Below are 20,352 nucleotides of genomic sequence, written 5' to 3'. Positions count from 1 at the left end.
ATCTATAGGCCACAGTTGGCTAAAGTAAGCTGACCCATGGCCTCTTTCTGACGCATCGCTGACAAATGGCGGCCAAGTGTTTTTGAATGTCGGCCATATTTAGCCGCTAAGCAAAGAGTTTGACCGTTCAGACGCAATGGCGTGTTTTTAACTCATACTAGATGAACCTCTTGAACAAAACACATATTACGTGTCAGCCTTGTGGCACATTTAATTTGACTTATTTAGTTTCCCCTTGCTTATTTGCTTTCATTACATTATGGTATTTTCAGTGCATGAAAAAAATAAATAAAAATCAACAAATGGGAGATTCACACACAGCTGAAATGTGACTTGTAGTTCTTTTTCTCATCTTGCCACTAGATGGTGCCAAAGACCACCTTTGTGAGAGAGCCTTGTGCCGACTCTCAGAAGTTCCGAACCCAACTTCGAATGTAGTTGAGTCTTTTTTTCCTTCATCCTGCAATTCACTTTTGTCTATTCAATGTTATCACATGGAAAAATGAAATTGTAAGTCATACAAAGATAAAATGTCAAAAATAACAGAACAAGTAGATTACACTTAACTTGTATTTATATATTCACGAAAATAAAACTCATCATTTTAGTCAGTTCCAATTTTGAATGTTGCCTTCCTGAAGTAGCTACTTAAATATGCAAACGGTTAGAGTGCCTTGAGTATTACGGGCAATATCGCATTTGATGAAATGCATTGATTAGATTCTCTCCTGTTTCTTTCCTTCTGGGATCTTCCTCTAATCAAAGAGTGATAATGAACAAGATTCACCATGCAAGCCGGCAGCATTGCGCAACTCAACACGGAAGAAAAATATACACAAGCCTGCAGGAAAGTGTCGAAGCAGGCAAGCTCAACAACCCCGCTCGCTCTTTTTCATTTCAGCTCCATTACTCAGCCTCATTTATTGAATTTGGGCGGATGACCGTCGCTGGCAAAGGAGCAGTTGAGCATCCTGATGGAATATTTAATGAAAATCTTCTACCACTGGACTTTGCTCTTCAACAAAAACAAACAAAAGTGGGTAAAAGAAACCAGGCACCTGCTTATTGCGGAGCTCCATCAGGGTTCCAAGGCAACTTGGCTCCGCAAATGACAGCTCTGCAGCGCGAGGAGGCCCCGAACGCCCCTCTGCTAGTGCTCTTAATTGTGTGGCCCTCTGGTTCGCCTGACGTGTGGTATAATTACGCCTACTTGAGCCACTGCTCATTTCCCCACCGACCGAACAAACAGCTGCACCGGGTCAGGGCGTGGAGTAAGACCAATCTGTATTTTTGACCACAACATAGGTGAAATGGTTCCTCTCGTAACATGCATCATTAAAACATCATTGAATTCAACACACCTCTGTTCTTTGCTGTGATTGGCCAATCTTCATTATCTCCACAGGTGAGCAAGCATGACCGGAAGATTCAAACCCGTTGACGGTGAGGCAGACCCGCTCCGGTGTATCAGCCATGATAGAAGACAGAAGGCTTTTAAAAGCTCAGCATTTGTTTGTTTTATTATTCAAGTGTGCTATGGCTTCACCCAGCTGTGCCACGCCACCCAGCGAGTCACCCGCACCGAATCATGCACACATCCTTTAAAAGAGCAACAAAGGTGCAAAGCCAACTTTGAAATCAACTAGAATATTCCTTTACCTTGGCCGCCACTGCTGACTTTAGGCGTGATCGTGTAACCGAAATACGGTAGGCATGATTTGTTCAATCACAGAGAGGAGGGAACACAAACAGCCGTAATGGGACATTGCTAACAGAGGAATGGACAACCACTGGCGGAGCTAGAGGGGGGGTGGCGCGGGGGCACTGCCCCCCCACTTAAAATAGGCTTGGACGCCCACAAGTGACAGGTCGGAGTATTTTTATTCACGTATAATCTTTTTATTTTCTCAGTGAAGAATTTTAGGGGTTTGTTTAAAAAAAAAAAAAAAAGATCTAGCCACCCCCCCTAAGGGGATTTTCTTTTTAGCTCCGCCAGTATGGACAATGTCGCCACATGCAAACAAACAGTTTTTCTCAGCTTTGCAATGTTTAGGGTGGAAACACGACGAGCCTTATGCCGGCGATGCTGTGTGTGTGCGTGCGTGCGTGTGTGCATCTGTCGAGGACCTAACATGTGGCACGGGCCGAGAGCAGACCAATCAGAGTCATACTGTATGTGGTGGATGAGTAGGGGGGCGAGGGAGGCATTGGAAAATTGATGTGACATTTAGGTGAACAAATTAGCTGAAGCTGATATTTCCTAAAAAAAAAAAAAGAACAAAAAACAATCCAAACGTACGTAGGAGTCAATCACTACCGTTTGAATGATCATAATTAAAACATAATAAAATGAGGAAATGATCCGTTTTAGTTTGAATCTTGCCATGACCGTTTGAAAGATGCCCACGGTTTCTTCAAGGCACAGGTATGACGCAAATATGTAAAAATACATACGCCTCTATTTTGTTGTAATTATTCTCGAGCTTGATACAAACATATACGTAAGCCGGTCGTGTTCCCATAATGAAACAATGTTTATCTCACTCACCATTGCCTTGCCTGCGTACATTTGAGCCCCCTCAAGATTGAATCCGAAATAAAAAGACTTCTCTCATTTAACGAGACAAGGCAAGATGGGCAGAGATTTGAACTCGTAAATATATTTACATTGGCTATAACTTAATAGAGGAATGAGCGCTTTAGCTCAAAGCTAAAATTGAGATATAAACAATATACAGTTGAAATGCTTTCACCTAGCGTCCAGCTGAGAGAGAGAAAAGGCAGATTGGGCTTTAAAACAGGCCGGAATGGTCTCAAATATCTACAAAGGAGACCTGGCCTGGCGAGATGATGCACCTCAGTAGTCTTTCTTGGAAAACTTCTTGGATTATTATTATTTAGTTGTTGTTTTTTTTAGAAGAACGAAGGTATGTACATTGTGTGTCATTTGAAAAGGAGCGAAGCAAAACAACCAAAACAAGGTTCAAACCTGAGAGCAGTTATTGGCGACTTTGACCAGGCGGGACGTTAAAATGCATGGACGGAAAGCAGATCTGGTTGAAACACAAAATGCATAAGGGACTTGTTGTCAATTAGGTATGGACTGATAGTCACTGGCGGAGCTAGAGGGGACGGGATGGGGGCACTGCCCCCCCACATTTTTGATTTGTTTGCTATCTTTTCATCGGTCTGCCTAACCTGTGATGAACCTTCATCAGAGATTTTGGAAGATTTTTGAGGGTTTGTTAATAAAAAAGGTTTGTTTCGCAGAACCCCCCCCCCCCCCCCCTGAGATATCCTTGCCCCTACACACACACGGGCCACCCAAGGAAAAAAATTCTCACTCCGCCAGTGCTGATAGTTACACATTCAATCCAAATATCCCCCAAAGGATCATGCTGATGATTAGTAGCAGTTCATTAAAAATCATTGTGAACAATTTCAAATGCCCATATCTCATCCTTCGGACCGTCTTCTGCCTCTTGACCTATTTGTTCCTTCACAGAAATAATGGATGTCCACTTTATGTAAATCCTGACATCATTTATTTTTTTTTGAAAGGTGGCCAGATATGATCTTGCAAAAGGAGAATAAAAGGAGGATGAAATTAACAACAGCAGTATGACCCTTTGGATTCCAAACGAAGCCGCTTGGCGACAGACAAAAGAAGACTACCAATTATTAGATGCACATGCTAATATTCGCAACCATCTTTGTGTGTGATGGCTTGTGGAAAAGATCATCAGCGACGGACGGGTTCTTCAAGTTGAGCTGAAGCGTGCGTCCTGTCCTCCCTTATGAAAAATAGCATCTCCCCAAGTTTCTAGAGTCCACCTAGAAGGTCTGTTTGTAAGGGGGTAATCCCTTGAAAAAATAGACATCCATGCTTCATGCTTTGCATCCCATGAGAGTGTTCTCCCTCAGGAGCAAAAACCTCAAAGTGCTTGACTTGGCCTTGGCCAAGCCAGCTAGATGGACTTTCTCCTCCTCATGAGATGGAGCTTCTCGGTGAAGCTGCGGAGGCCCGGCGACACCGAGCTGACGGGCGACGGGTAGAAGCTGTTCTTCAGCGTGCTGGGCGAGATCTCCTCGATCTTGTAGGAGATGGAGTGATAGTAGTGGCCCGGGTTCAGATGCGAGCCCAGCGAGTTCTGGTGGGAGAAGGCACATCCCAGTCCGCCCATCAGCCTCCCGGGGACGGGCAGCTCGTGCGAGCGGTAGCGCATGCAGGAGCACACCGAGTGCAAGTCGCTCATCTCCTCGGGGCGGCGGTTCTCGCGCCCGCCTCGCCGCCGCCCTCGCTGCAGCGACTCGTCCTGAATGTGAATGATCATGCTGTTGCGGTTCCCCGCCAGCGAGGCCCGCTCCTCGGCGTCCCGCCGCTCGTCCTCGCTGTTCATGGTCAGGAAGCGCAGCACCACCAGGTTGAGGAAGGCCCCGATGACCGTCAGGCCCACCAGGATGTACATGAAGCTGAAAGCCACATAGAGCGGCTTCCTCTGAAGGGCCCTGTTCTTCTGCAGGGCCACAAAGTCCCCGAAGCCGATGGTGGTCAAGGTGATGAAGCAGTAGTAGTACGACTGAAAAAAGCTCCAATCCTCGTAGTGCGAGAAGGCGGCGGCGCCGATGCACAGCGTGCCGATGCAGGAGAAGAAGCCCACCGTCACCATGTTCTCCATGGAGACCTCGGTGATGCTCATCCCGCAGCACTTTTTGATGCGCTTCAGCAGGTACTTGACAAACGTGTTCATCCTCTCGCCCAGACTCTGGAACATCACCAGAGTCAAGGGGATGCCCAGGACGGCGTAGAACATGCAGAAGGCTTTGCCTGCGTCCGTCCCCGGCGCCGCGTGCCCGTACCCTGGCGGGAACAAGACACAAATGCACCAGTTGGAATTTTTCTTTACACTGCAGGCTGCCAAAAAAAAAAAAGGTGGAACTGGCACGCATCGCGGTGGGGCGGAGTGGGGTTATCCAATTAGTTTGCCGAGAGGTAGATGAGTTTGGAAGAGGGGAAACTAATACGGAGCCAGTGACGCTTTTAGCTAATGAAACTTAAGCTGCTGACTCACAAGAGGGCCTTTGCAAAACTCCACAACGGGGAAACAGATGTCGCGTTGAGGAGAATAATATAGCGCGGAAAAGGTGTCATTTGGCGTTTGCATCACTTGACCGCTTCTTTTTGCAAATGCCGCGTGGAAAAAAATAGAAAAGATCATTATAGAGGCTCTCGAGTACAGTGTCGCTTGAAAGCGCTTTTGTTTCAAAATGACTCAATGATGTCTAGTTGTCGTCTTGGGAACGCTTGTATTTGTCGTGCCGGGCACAGGTGCTTTTGTGCTCTGTGTGTGTGTGCACAGGTGATGCTTGTGTGTGTTTGTCCGAAGCCACGAAAACACACACGAGCACACGCACAAAGAGACTGCTTTGAAATCAAATCAGAAAAGACAGTCTGCGAGAAAAAGCAAACAATTATGACATCATCTGTGGTTGCTAGTCAATGTTACAACAGTGGAGAATGATGTAAACGTTCATTGGATGAAAGGAAGGAACGAAATGCGATATGGTCCAACGATACGTGCAAATGTTTGAAGTTAAAAAAAAAAAAAAAAAAAAGGCGCCATCAACTGAAACAAAGCGCCTGCCGTGTTCTACGCTGCATGAGTCAACTCGTATTTGGCCGCTTTGCACTTATTTGGAGCGTCGGCCCACACCTCCACCAAAAGTGTTGGACTTTTGAGTCATTGATGCTCAAATTGAACCGACATGGCATGAAAGGGCAAAATCTATTCCCATGTGACTCCATTCTAATATGGTCTATTTTTCAATGATCTCCTCATGCAGCCTAATGAATACATCAACGCGGAATGGCAGATTTCATCGGCGTGAGAAGACAAGTGAGAAGATACAAGCTATAAGATGACAACTGCACATTATACACATGGTACTTCACAATGACTTTCATTGCCGCATTCAAATGGTCCGAATGAATTTGCGATGACATTAGCATATTACACTGTTCTTTTTGTTTTCTTTCACTTTTGTTAACAGTTCCGCTCCACTCCGCCGCTCCACCGAGAGCTGTTCTTGTTAATTCGTTCCAAATGAACAGTTGGCCTAAAAAAAAAATCTGCAAAAAAAAAGACACCTAAATTAAGTCGAGCGGTCACACGAGGCCTCGGTCTCACTGGTTGATTAAGATTAAAATGACTTGCATTGCTAACTTTTTCACTGGGTAGGTCTTACTTAACTGAACAGCTCAATTAGACCAAACAATTGTTGAGTTATGTCGGAACAAATCGGATGTGAGTGAGCCAATAAATCATTCAATCAAAACGGTCTGAATAATCACCAAATTGAAATGAGAGTTTCAGGACAGGCGAGCGAGTGCTTTTCCAGAGCTCCAAACACAAAAGCATCTAATGGTCGTCTTGCATCCCGGCGGGCAAAACTTTATGGGGGCTTTTCACTCTGCCTGTTAGAAATCACCCCTTTTAGCTCCAAAAAAAAAAAAAAAAAACAGCCAAGAGCTGTGTTAACTTTGCCATAATGGGGATGCTTTTGATTTTTATGGAGATAATTGGGCTCCGGGGGGGGGTCACAGCATGGCATTTGGTGACCCAAGGGGGGGTAGAGCGCACCTATTGATGCAAAGGACTGTTTTAAATCGGCAAAAGGCAGAAAAAGGGCAATTCTGCTTCTTTTTCAAAATCGACAAAATGTGTGTAAAAGACTCGACATCAATGATAATACAAGAAACGTTGAAGTCCTCCTAAATTTCACTCATGAATTATTTATAAAGTAGTCAAGGCTGACACTCATTAGCGCCCGCGACTACAAGTGTCGAGCGCTGGCTTCAACCAGCAGCGCCTTTTCCACCTTTCATCTGCCTCCAACCTTCTCAGGTAGCCCAGAGGTGTGCATTGCTGCGGGCTTTGGCTTTTTAATGAAGGTCAAGAGGAGCGCAGAGGTGAGAAGACCAGTTAAGGGGGCTGCACGGGTTGACCGGGAGCTTGATTCATTCTTGCCTTTGACTTCAGGACACACACTAAACATACATCAAATCATTATTTTTCCTTGATAATTCTTTTGAGCCACAATTGGAAAGATTTTTACTTTTGTGAGAGGGACAAGTGTGATGAGGTACACGTCTTGGCCATCAGACATCTCAGGTATGAGATTCAAGTACCCCAGGGAAGAATAGAATACGCCGCCTGCATTCAGATGTTCGCATTTCATGTTCTCCGGCTAAGTTAGACCTAGTTCTTGAAAAGGAAGCCTCGGGTCGCAGGCGCGGGCAATTATTGGCTAAATGAACGGGAATGAATTCATTTCATGCTATGCCGTCTTTGTTGGCCTCTTCGGAAAAGTCGGAACGCTGTCGAGAACGTAGATATGCAGCATTTCTCTCCCCAAGATGTTCCAACCGATGCAAAAAAAAAAAAAATACTAGCTTCACCAGTGAAAACAGAGAAGGCTGCATTGGGATATTTTGAATCAACACTAGCAGGTGACCACCATGACCCGCATGGTCCAAAGGTCCCAGACCCTCAATCCAAGCAACTGAGTCGGCTTTGAAATAAATGTGAGTCACGTGAAGGAGTGACCGGTCGTGCGGCTCAAAACTCGAACACGGCCGCCGTCGTAAAGAGACAATCGGGGATGCAAATGAATGGTCAATTATTTAAAAGTCATTAATGTCTGCTGAGCCGTGTGGAGTAAAACCAGAGTGATGTTTGCCTCATCTGAAATCTGCAACTGAGTTTTAATGCTGGCGACAAGGTAGTTTAGTCTGATCACCAACATTTTTATGTTTAGGTTGTGATTTGGGGCCGGTGCTTTCCCGAAGCAACATAAAGTGGCATGAAATTGTCTGTCATTGTCTTTTTAATGTGCTAAATAGTTCATTGAAGAGACTTTCGGAGTTTTTTATTTGAACCGATCAATAGAATAGATTTGTAGGGGGAGAAAAATACTACGTTGTTACGTTATAAGATTCCGGCCTGACATCGGCGATCATTTTGGACCTCTTTACTCTCACATGAACAAGAATGGGGAGCATTTGCATTATACAAGAAAAGTAGTCATTTCCAAAATGTTGCAATATTTAAAAACAAATATACACTACCGTTCAAAAGTTTGGGGTCACAAAATTGTTTGGGTGACCCCAAACTTTTGAACAGTAGTGTAAATATTATTATAATAAAATATTATAAATTATATTTTATATTTGTATAAGATTATATATAATCTATGAATATAAGTATAGATATATATTATAAGATTTTTTACACAGAAGATTACATATATAATCTATAAATAATTATCTAAATAAATATATACACTACCGTTCAAAAGTTTGGGGTCACCCAAACAATTTTGTGACGCCAAACTTTTGAACGGTAGTGTATATATATTACAGAAATCATTCAATTATTTTTTTATAATCTGTCTAAAATGATTATTTTTTTATTCATTTGCCACATCTTAATTCTCATAGGATTATCAAAACTGAGCAACTTCATCAGACAGGCAGGATGAGTAATGACAAAAGCAAACCCCAAAAAAATCCAAATCCAAAAAACAAACCGCACGTTGCCCATCTCACAGGTTTACAACGTGTGTGGGTCAGCGCTCGTGCCAGCTTCTTTCTATTTGTTTTCCACCCTGCAGAGGAGCCGCATTTAGCAACAGAGGCACTACTCGCGCTTATTCCAAAAAAAATATAGCAATTCGGAGCGAGCCGACCGCACACTGTTCACCAGCCGCCAACGCAGGTTTTCATGCTGCTGTTGGGCGCCGATAACTCACAAGAGTTACACATGCACACACACTCGCACTAAATCAAGTGCTTGTGAGACAACTGCGTGGGAGCGCATTACAGCGCCATTTCTTCGCAGGGAAGATAATTGTCACCGTCCGGAAGGAGAGAATTAGCAGCAGGTGGTCCGCTGGAGTCATGTGGGTCAAATAATCATCACTGATATCACAAAGTCTTTCCCCTGCTTTGCCTTGTTCTGTCATTTCCCCTAGAGATGGCAGAAGCTAGCGGGAAAGGACTACTTTTGTCTAAATGAAGCTCTTCAATTCACTTCATAAGATTCCGCGGAAAAGCAATCTGTTACATATTTGTAGCTTTGTTTTTGTTGTTCACTTGAGCCAAAGTTCTCCTGTTGTCTCGGCTGATTATTTTGCTGTAATGAAGTGACGACCTCGTCATTTATTTGGGGTTTTGTGCAGTCGTAAAGCAGCAAAACCAATAAGGCCGTCAAAGCTAAGCACCAATCCTGTTTGGCCTGTTTTCTTTCTTTGTGATAGCTGCTTTTTATTCCTCACTGTCACTGTCAATGCATGCTTGTGTTGAGCCCAGGGGCAAAGTGATGCACACCAGACAGATTATCAAGTCACTTCCAATTAAATACTGCAGGGACACATATCTAGGTGTACTCATGCATCATAGAACCTTCTTTTTGTTTTTTACCTTTTAATGTATTGAATCACGACCGTAATTTTCGGACAATAAATCGCACCGGAGTATAAGTCGCACCAGCCATAAAATGCCCAAAAAAGTGAAAAAAAAAAACATATATATGTATATAAGTCGCTCCTGAGTATACGTCGCCCCCCCACCCAAATTATGAAAAAAAAACGCGATTTATAGTCCGAAAATTACGGTATTTTGATTCTGTTGAATAAAATGGCGCAGACTGCAAAAGAATTAAATAAATAAAAAGACTAAATACTACTACTAATAAATAATATTAATAAAATATTTTGTGCATATTAGATTCGTGAAGGCTCGCTAACTTCAGCTAGCTCAGTCAAGATGCAGACCTCAGCCAAGGCTTATCCCATATCCAACACAACAAGTTTGGAGATTTTTTTTTTCTCTCTCTCTCGTGGTCCACATCCATTATTAATTTGCAAACCCCCAAAAGTAGCCCAAAAAACAGCAGAATGCCCCCGCCGGGCAAGTTAACCCTAAAGGAGATAATTGCTCTCTGGGGGACTTTGCATACTTTGTCCAACATTCTGTGGACAACAAGAACTTTACAGGAAGGCTTTATGAGCTTAATGATATTAAAAATGCATTCTTTATTATATAATAAACATGTTTTTGATTAAATTGGGTCATTTTTATGACCGAAAAATGTTTTTGTACAGACATCTTTTGTAAACTGTATGCAGAATCTGAACAACAATAAACAAAATGTTCCGCCAACTTCAAATGTCTTCTATTTGCTGAGCCCAACAGTTATCACCAATGACTTAATGATAGTATTTGCACGTCACCATCAACACATTGGCTCCCTATGTGCGCTCCTCATCCCTCTTAGAAGACAGACAGTTGCTCACGTAGCGTGACGGGCTACTTATTGAAAAATGTCGTGCTGGCGCACTTTGCTGCCAGTAGATTATTTTCACTTTGCCGAGGCCGCCCACCGGGAGCTTGATGGAGACTTTGGCGCGGATCGATGGGAATATTTTCCCGCTGTGCCGGTGATCACTGTGGGATCCGGAGACGACAGGTCTGGACCTGCGATGGACCCCCTCGGAGTGTGACGGTCTATTCGAGCGGCCATCAAGGGAGCTCTTCTTACGAGTGAGACGAGGTTAATAGACTGCATAGACTGAGGGCCCCCCCCCCCCCCCCCCCGAGAAAAAAAAGGCCTAGCTCCGCCAGTGCACAACTGCATAAGATTACTTTCCCCCTCAAAATGGAAATCTCTACTTTTGTGTTTGATCTCTTTGTGCGATCACTCAGCGCACACCATATATATACGGCCGTGTTGATATTTCCGACATTTAGCCGAGATGACTTTGGTCTCCCGGCAACGTGGCGCGTCGCCCGTGTAGCCGCGGCCACTCTTGTAGCGAGAGACGCCGCTGCAGCTGTCGTGGCTAAGTGTCACATTCTGTGCAATTACTCCCTGAAATCAACAGAGTCAAGCTGCAGGTCAGTAAGGGATGAAAAAAAAGGAGGGGAGCAGCATTGGGGCTGGAGACGGCTACTTTTTCAGAATTTCTTTCAGATCTATGACGATAATGAGGAGGGAGGAATCTCCTTATCAATGGAGTGTTATGAAGCGACACCTCTGGCTGATGGTCTTTTTTATCTCCTCGCCTTGATATTCAAAGCCAAACAATTAATCCTGATATCGACCTCAACTTCTATTACTACTGGAGATGAAGCCACAAAAAAAAAACAAGGTCATTACACTCTATGTGTAAACACGTGATGGTAAAGCATTTAAAACTATAATGGGTCATTTCTCGTAGTATGTCGGCACTACGACTACTGGCTCTGGAGTCGGCTGCATATCAAATGAGACATAATTGCAATCGTTACGACTTTAGTGCTACATGATAACGATGCAGGAAATGGACCTAAATGGCCCTGAGATCCCTCCCTTTAAAGCACTTCAACAAAATAATATATTTACAGCATATTGCTCTATTAGCTCGCTCGCTCGCTTCCAATATATCAGCGTAATCTCCGTGACTTTTGAACGGCGTGCTAAATTTAAGTGCACCCTTTTGTCACTACTGATATGTTTCGAATGAACACATTGAAGCTCCTTAAATGCGTGCTACAAGTTAGTGTGCACCCGGTGAACCCGAAATAAAGTTCAGATGTTCTAGTAGGCAGACATTTTGGTGTCTTACAGCTGGATATGTAATAAGTGCAACACTGAAAGGGTTGCAGGAATTGCTGGCAAGTACTGGCTGTTTAGTACCGTATTTTCTGGACTATAAGGCGCACCTAAAAACCGAAAATGTTCTCAAAAGCCAACAGTGCGCCTTATAGTCCGGTGCGCCTTATAGTCCGGAAAATACGGTATACGTGACAACAACCTTCTGTCTTCCTTATATTGTAGATTTGCAGTGTTTTGACTTTACTCTTCTATGGCATATTTAGGATGTTTGTTGACCAGGCTCAGGTCTTGAGTAGGAACACAAAGCGTCAGCTATCTTAATAGATATCTTATTGTATTTCTTCCCGAGCTGCACGATGATGGCCGGTATAATTAGTTTCCACAAACAGCGCCGTTGACAAGGGCCAAATGATTCCCTTATCTTCACCGGCCGCAGCCACTTTTCCACTTGTTCAATTTCACCGGGCCCAAATCAACATTAGATCCCGGGCGCGCCATGCAACGCGGTCTCGTTATTTCGCAGAAAAAAATAATAATCCTCGCGTTTCGGCTGATAAGACAAAGAAAAAAATGCCGTGAGCTGAATGTGATCGAGAGTCGCCACTCAACCTCGGTCCACCTTTCTGACGAGCTTAGGTCCGAGTCTGTCGCAATACAATCAGATCCCAGTGCAACCATTTTGCCAGACACATGCCGCCGAGTCATTGGACACTCAAATGTCTCAAATGCACGGTGATTATTTCGTCCAGCCACAAACACCCCACAAATGGAAAGCACCATCGGGAGACTTTGGAGAAGGCGTCCTCATTTTCCCGCAGAGAATGCAAGCACTCGATAGGAACATGAATATGACAGTGGCTCGGCTAGCCGTAGCCTGGAAACAACAGCGAGCGGAGAGTCGTCGAGCGAGCGCAACTGGCGGCTGCGGCCCCGCTCTTAAGTGTTGCCTGGCAAAATGTGGAGGACAGGGCCCAGCCTGCGGTGCATTAGCCTCTCAAGCCCTCACCTTGAATAACAGCATGTGACTCGGGCCCAGTAACCTCGGCACAAGCAACAAGTCCAACCCAGTCAGTCCAACAACACGGCTGAGACACACCCACCGGCGCGTGAAAAGAAAACGTGCGGCGGCTCCAAATAAATCTTCAAGATGCAAATGCGCTTTGGCAATTAGCGTCAGAGCGGGGTGACTTATGTTCCCTTTGAGGGCCAATCATGAACCATAAACGCAAGCTATAAAAACACAACAGGGGAAGGGAGGGGGAAAAAAAACAACCTTTTTTTTTTATATCACAGTTCATCCTTAATTTCCCTTTTTGTTGCGCTCTTCCAAAGAGAGGCCATAAAGAGGGTGGAGGAGGGGGGGGGGGAATCATAACTGATGATGATTGGCCTTTTATGATGTGTCATGTCATCCCTCAAATCTTCACGGCCACAATATTAGGCACACCTGCACCATTTGATGTGTATTACACATTGAAATCGATCTATCTGCATCTACTAACCAATTGCTTTACATACAGGATATTCAAATCAATTCTTGCAGCCAATCCTATCCACTTCTCAGAAACACTTGAGCTTCTTTGCATGGCAATCATTGGTTGGCTGACATGCAAACTGTTGCACGGCACCACAGTTTGTATTGCGTCACACTGGCTCAAGAGCAAAATATAAAGAAAGACCTCTCAGAACAATCGCAGCACAGTCCATCCAAATAAATTGACCCACGGGGGAGGGGGGACGCACGTGTGACAAGGCATCGGCACTGACGTCACCGGCTAATTCTATGCGCGATGCACAACACCAAAATGCCGGCCAACTTGTAAAACAATTTCCAAATGAATCGTGTTAATCCTAACTTTGAAATTCGCTGTGCTAGCGCAAATGGGAGTGCGTCTTCGTGGTGCAAAAGTTGAGTTAAATGCGCCAAAACGCAGCGCATGTTGCATAATTGCAACTAATGACACTTGCAGAATGCGAAAACTTTGTTTGAACGGACAGCAAAAGGCTTTGTAAAATGCTATCCGAGGCGTGGACGGAGTGCGTGGATGCATGGCCACTTACCTATGGTGGTGATGACCGTGATGGCAAAGTAAAAGGAGCCGGCGAATTTCCACTGCACCCCGGCTCTGTGGGGCTCGGCCTCCATGATGATAGTCTCCAGCTTGCGGTAGTCGTCCTCGCTGATGTTGTACTTCCCCTGGAGGCGCCGCTCCTCGGCTTCCAGCTGCTCCTTCTCCCTCATCTCGAAATCGGACTCCAGGGCGTCGAAGACGGCGGCCCCCACCAGGAGGTAGGTGAGCGTGCAAATGATCAGGGATAAGGTCCGCACGTTTTGCCGCTTCATGGCCACGAGGAGCCGGCGAGTGAGGGGCTCATGTCCCCTCGTGTTCCCCGGGATGGTGCGACGAGAAGGGAAGAAGCCGAATGCGCTGCGCCTGGAGGCGGCGGTGGACGCGCGGAGGGGCGCGCTCCGATGACGGTGGCCGAGGTGGGCGCCTGCGGGGCTGGGGCAGCGGTACGAGAAGCCCGGATCGTGCTCCTGGTTGGTGGAGAGACACAAAAGACTGCTGGAGCGTCTGGACCAGGAGCCCTGCAGCCGCGAGACCCTGCGCAACACCCGTCCGAACCAAGTCCTCCCGGTGCGCAGTGCCATCAACTAGCTGCTGTCAGTACCACCTGCTGGGTTCCGCCGACACCGCGCAGCGAATCATCTGGGCATCTGAATATTCACGCGCACAGCGTGTGGAAGCATCCTCCTTAAGTTTTCAGAACCAACCTGTTCGCCTCAACATCTTCCGGCATGCCCTTTTTTTTTTATTTATTTTTTACGCACGCATTCCCCAGGCAGGCAAAGGCAGCTGCGAAACAGCTTTTTATCCTAAAAATCTCCCAGGGAGCATCCCGACAAAATGTCCTGAGTGGTCAAAAGAAGCCGTGGAGTGAGGGCCACTTGTGGCGAGGTTCAAATATTCCACGCTCGCCGAATGACAACAGGTTCCATAGCAAGGCAGAGGAGCTTCCACTGTCTTGTGCGTGTGTGACGTTTTTGGGGTGAAGACAAATAATAGGCGTAAAAGGACATCAGTCCGCTCCCCGTGTGCGTTCGTGCGTGCGTGCTCTCGTGACAACCGCGGCACTCTGAGTGGGTGAGGTGGGGGGCGTGGGTTAGCAGCTCACGGATCTCCCTCCCTACTCCCTCCCTCCACGAACTCAATTAGACAATAATAAATAAATAAAAACTAGTGTGCGCGTGTGCTCGTGCAAAGAGGAGCGTGTGGAGTGAGTTCAGCACGCGTCGATTTAATTCCACGCGCGAAATCGGAGGCTGCTTCTGCTTCACATTTCTAAAAGGTGTGACACAAATGCAACAAATTCCGCTTATTCAACACTCACAATTTTAATGTCAGCGCGTGACCGCTCCAATGCGCAATGGCGTGTGGAGCTGTCCGTGGTGCTGAACAGCCTAATAACGCATTTTGCTGCCGCCGCCTCACTCTAGGCAACACGTTGATTTTGGCTGGATGTATTTCTGACTCGTTAAGAATAAATGTGAACATCTAAGAAGGTATAATAATTCTTGAAAAAAAAACTGTTTAGAAAAGACAACTACAATATCTGAACTTTATCAAGCACTTTAAATGGTCGCATGAATGCTAACACTCAAGTAAATATGGTCTCAGTTTGGTCTATGTCCCTACATTGCAATGGTTCTAAAACTTTTTACAACCGTGTATTATCATCATTTTCTAAAATAGATGAGGCTAGTAGATCTAAATGTAGTTGTTAGCAGTTAAAAGTTTGCAATGTCAATCAAAATTTGTTTAAAAGGTGGATTTCTTTTTGAACAGGAAATGTACTTAACCATAAAGTGGTTGTATTGCGCACTATTGGAATCTAGACAAAGATTAGGGAAAATGTATTGCTGTTGTAACAGCTGTGTAACTTTTTTTTAATTTATTTTTTGCTTACATATCGGCCTCAACACACATTTGCGGCTAATCAACAGCATCTTGAAACACGGCCTATATTTAACTACCCCGTGGTCAACATCTCAAGTCTCGGGCCAACGCAGAACGCCCACGGAACTCCTAATGCACTCGCGGCGGAGACGCTCGGAAAAGAAAAGTTTAATTATGGCAAGCGCCTAGCTTCGTCTCCATGGCGATGAAGTTGCAGTATGATTTTTGTTTTTGCCGTGTGTTGATCTCGATTGTGATCGAGATCAGGAAGCCGGATTTGGACGGGAATTTGCGTCAATATGATCTACACTCATTTGACTTGCAGGATTTAGTCAGGATTTAGCATCTTGCTCTACTGGCCGCCGGGAGATACGTCATTGTCTCCGAGATGATTTGTTAGCTCGGTCAGACCTCAATAGCGGCAAACGCTAACAAGCTCCTCATGATATATTTCTGCGCGAGCTAACGTGGCAAATTGATTGCGATGGGACGCGCGGAAAAAAAAAAACGCCGCCCTTCGCTACAATCACAGTAGCGCAACTAAAAGGAGCGGTAAAGGCGGCTCATTTTTTAGGACACCTTGCGTTGCATCGTTTGTGACACGCTTTTGATTGATGACGTGATTTACAAGACGTGGTGACGCCCCGGTGATGGAGGAGCCCTTTAGCGGCTGCTGCTGATAGACGCAGACAAAGGCCATCACTCATCGACGCTAACAAGCTTTTTTTTTCCCACTCTTTGGGCTGCGTTTGCCGAGGGCTGACACTCCTTACTGTACATGAATAGAGTGCGACGCCGAGGACCTCTCACGCTCAAATGCCGACTTGACCAAAGAGGTCAACGGAGCGGTCGAAGAGTCTCTCAGCTCAGTCATGATGCCCATTAGCTCGTAGCATGGGGTGATAAAAAAACATGCCAAATGAGAACGTGACGTTGAGAATGTCTTAACTTTATGGAGGAGCGTGGACCTTAAGGGCACAAGAGCCACAAGTGGAAGTGGCGTCTCATTTTGGGCCATCAGCGTGCGGCGTTTGTTCTGTTGTCATGGGGACGGCCCGCTTATCTTTACACAATCTATGGACGGAGTAGCTTAGCATATCATTTCCAGCCACACGTGGACAGTCGACCGATTGAATAAGCGGCTGATGGGGATTCTTCGGCTCGGTCTTCTATCCTAACTTTAAACAGGCCTAGCGTGGGATCATTGATTCTCACTTCGGAAAGTAAAAGCGGCTTTAATTGAAGTCGTGCTTCGTTTGCATTTTCGTTCAAATTCCTATGAAGAGTTTCGGGCTGCTGTCGCACTCAATAAACATTCGCTAAATGAAATGCTTTAAGGGGCGTGGCCTACTGAGCGCTATCAAGATTGGGATTGCGTCAAAATATACTCGCTCTGACTCAATGATGTGCTAAAGGCTAAAAATGATTTACATTTCAAACACAAACTCACCTGTCCGTCACAAGCATTGAAAGAACAAAGTTGAGGTCAAATCTCTTTGGTGCTGCAACAAGATGCAACGACCCCTTAGGGGCTCGTACGACCGCGCGTAATCCCGGCTTTGTCATCTTGCTGCCAAGTAAAAAAGATCCACAGAGGTATAGTGTCCAAATACACGTGCACGAATTGAGCAGAATTTCAAATCTTACCTTTCCGAAGATCGTTGGAATGACAACGGGCAATAGGAAAAACAACTTTACGGATTTTATTTATTTACATTTGAATGAGCGCTCTTTCTCTGTAAATCAGTTGGGACGGAAAAAAAAAGAACTTACCAAGGTGTACATCTTCGCTACAGACTGGCACGTGGTAGCTAGCCAGGCTAGTTGGCAAGATAACCCCTAACATGGTTGGTTTCATGTTTAAAAAAAAAAAAAAGGACATTTACATGTGATGTTCTACTTTATTTACAGATATGAACACTAAATGGATCAGATTGGCGGGCTCGTCAAGCAGCGTCTTTTAAAAGGGGGTCCATTGTCCTGATGTGGACGCTGGGAAGAGTGAACCAGGCCAAAGGCAGCTCTCGCCTGGCGCTGTCGTCCTGAAATCTGATGTTAAGGTAGAAATCTCCAGTGTAGAGGAAAAGCAGAGCACCCATGCAGATGGAATTTTCTTTGGGTTTGACCTGGAGACAAGCAGGAAGAATTATTAGCGGATTCCCTTCCACTCATTCTTTCAAACGTCTACGCTTGGCTTCCATTTCCATAACGTGCTATGTTAGCATGAAGCAATGAACATTCCTCGGGCAAAAGAGTGCGGATAGTAACCGTGTCGATGCAGAAGGTGTTGGAGCCGATGAAGGTGACGGCGTCGCCCAGGTCGTAGTTCTGCACCCCGTTCTGGTAGTCCTGATAGGGCACCACGGTCAGCGCCAGCGGGCCCACCGAGTTCTTGCTCCGATTGGTCAGTTTGATCTCCAAGGAGACGGCGTCGCCCACTTGGCAGTCGGCGATGACGTCGCAGTCGCACGGCTTCCCGTTCACCAACACGTCTGCGGAGATCCCCAAAATGGAAATATGGGTTTAGCCTCCCCCTCCAACATTACGCTGTGAACTCTCCGTGCCGTGCAACGTCTTAGCCTTCTCGAGAGGCTCCGAGATTTGTTGATTACCGTATTTTCCGGACTATAAGGCGCACCTAAAATCTTCTCAAAAGCCGACAGTGCGCCTTATAGTCCAGTGCGCCTTATATATGGACTAAATTCCCAAATTCAAACTGGCCCGAAGCATTGTGTCATGAAATCAAGCATAAGTGGCCTGCTGAAGACTATGAATCATGAATCGAAAAGACTATGGATCATTATTTTGTGATTATAAAGTGATTTGTTGCATCTGAAGTTGAAATAAAAAAGATAAAATGGAGAATGATTTGGATTAAAAATCTGACATGATGCATTAATGGTGCGTTTTATAGTCCGGTGCGCCTTATAGTCCGGAAAATACGGTACTTTGATGAATCGGCGTGCAAATTAAAGTTCATTAAGGCCCCTTTTATGCAAGACCAAAGCACATTTGAAACATTGAAAAAGAACAACTTGTCAACAACGGAAAAAACATTTGAAGGCAATCAATGTGCGTTAAAAGCTATTTCAGATCATCTCGCACTCGACTTACTTTTTTATTCCTCCCCCTGCCAAGCGGAGACCACCATTGTGAGTCATAATTAAACGCTTCCATGCACACACGGCTTTTGTCTTCGACAAGTGACGAGCGAGTCCGAGCTAACCTCGCTAACCTCCCATGATGTGGCCCTTCTTGGCCCAGATGCAGAAGCCAACAGGGCGATTTGATTTGAACAAGCCGACTCCGAAAACACACACGCGCAAACGCACACACGGAGCAAATGTCACACGCGTTGCGGTGTCACGCCCGCGGCTGCGATAAACACTGTGAGTCACAGCGGCTGACGCCTTGTGACAAGCTGATGAAAGAGCCCGGCGCTGTTTGGAAAGTGGATTGGGCATGGGGGCCTGGAGATGGACAGATATTGGGGTGAAGCTGCTGCGTGTGGGGGCACCAATAATGCGCCGCTTCCACCACAATAGAGAGAGAAGCTTTCCAACCTGACTGAAATTGGCTTATTATGAAGGAGGAGAAGGGGGGGTCCTGAATTTTCACTTGCCGAGGCAGCACTTCATGTGGCCTCCTTCTAATGAACCGCTTGATTGTGTTTGGACACGTTCATCAATGCATTAATCAACTTGTGGTGCTGACAGTTGGAGGAGTCGCCACAGCAACAAGGTGATGGTTATGTCAGGCCGTAAAACCTTGCTCCCGTCGAAAAAAAAAAAAGAAAAGAAGCGTACATCAAACTGATACTCGCAGATTATAAAAAGCACTCCACCCATCGCCGGAGCAGATGCCAGATGCGAGAGCGGAGGATGGAAAGTAAGACTTTGGAGATTTGCCGCCGCTAACTGGATTTAGGGTGTGCGTCACGACAGGTGTGGTGTCAGCTCATGACTGTGGAAAAGTGCGGGGCGGTCCAAGGGGACTCCAGAATATTCTCATTCTCCATTCTTCATTTGAAACTGATTATGCAAATATTTCTATCAGTAGCTCAAAGATGAAGAGATGGGCATCACAACAACATTGGATCACCGCATGTTCCGACCTCTTCCACATCCAAATCTATCCCTACCCGATTTGAATGACAATACCCCAAAGAGTCCGGCCGTACATGTTTGGGGTTGTTTATTTCTACGGCTGCATAAGAAGCACAGCGCATAACGGAGCGCCATTAGATGGCTTGAATTACATGTGACAAACGGACAAAGACATTTCTTTGTGCATTTACCTCTCGTGAGAAACAATAGTTTGGAATACGACGTAAAAAAAGCTTCCTGCGGTTTAATCGTTTCATCACATTTATTAAGCACCTAACCATTTTGGGTAATGAGAAAAACGGTTGAATTCCCTTAAGGCTGTTATTCTATTGAGCTGCTAATGATTGCTCTCAATTTGAATAAATGGCAAAAATTAGCAAGCTACAGGTGGCTAAAGTCCAATTAATTTATTGCAATTAATTAATGCCCAGCCTGTTGCGAAAACTCGAAACTGCGAATAACGGCGACGACGCACTCGTACGGTTCCCGATTTATGTCGACGACAAGCCCGTCTGACTTCAGGTGACGTGGATGTATATATTTGCAATGGAATGACAACAGCAACAATACTTTGTATTCCACACGGTCCCATTCCAAATGAAGGAAGAGAGACGAGGAGGCCGTGATTGT

At 45.5% G+C, this 20,352-nt stretch overlaps 2 protein-coding genes across 3 annotated transcripts in view; both read right to left on the bottom strand.

Annotated features, from left to right (window-relative positions):
• Positions 1-3,968: 3,968 nt before the first annotated feature.
• On the bottom strand, positions 3,969-14,775 carry kcnk9 (potassium channel, subfamily K, member 9). The gene is made up of 2 exons (XM_061267653.1): positions 13,719-14,775; positions 3,969-4,861 (listed from the first exon to the last, which is right to left on the bottom strand). The coding sequence occupies exons 1-2, from the start codon at positions 14,308-14,310 to the stop codon at positions 3,969-3,971; spliced, it is 1,485 nt and encodes a 494-aa protein (XP_061123637.1). The 5' UTR covers positions 14,311-14,775.
• A 2,526-nt stretch (positions 14,776-17,301) lies between these two features.
• trappc9 (trafficking protein particle complex subunit 9) overlaps positions 17,302-20,352 on the bottom strand; it is a 53,917-nt gene continuing 50,866 nt past the window's right edge. For both annotated transcript variants that reach the window (XM_061267654.1, XM_061267655.1), the window contains 2 exons: positions 17,885-18,108; positions 17,302-17,742 (listed from right to left, as the gene is read on the bottom strand). In XM_061267654.1, the coding sequence (XP_061123638.1) occupies positions 17,563-17,742; positions 17,885-18,108 (404 nt within the window). In that variant the 3' untranslated portion in view covers positions 17,302-17,562. The remainder of the gene's footprint in view (positions 17,743-17,884; positions 18,109-20,352) is intronic.

This window comes from Syngnathus typhle, linkage group LG20, assembly GCF_033458585.1.
Source record: "Syngnathus typhle isolate RoL2023-S1 ecotype Sweden linkage group LG20, RoL_Styp_1.0, whole genome shotgun sequence".
Lineage (NCBI taxonomy): Eukaryota > Metazoa > Chordata > Actinopteri > Syngnathiformes > Syngnathidae > Syngnathus > Syngnathus typhle.
The sequence above is the reverse complement of the archived record's forward strand: the minus strand, read 5'-3'. Positions and strand labels throughout refer to the sequence as shown.

Excerpts from the sequence above, each read along its gene's own strand:
- kcnk9 (XM_061267653.1), bottom strand. The coding sequence starts at position 14,310 with ATGGCACTGCGCACCGGGAGGACTTGGTTCGGACGGGTGTTGCGCAGG. Across the intron at positions 4,862-13,718 it reads CACGGTCATCACCACCATAG|GGTACGGGCACGCGGCGCCG; the intron begins GTAAGTGGCCAT and ends TGTTCCCGCCAG.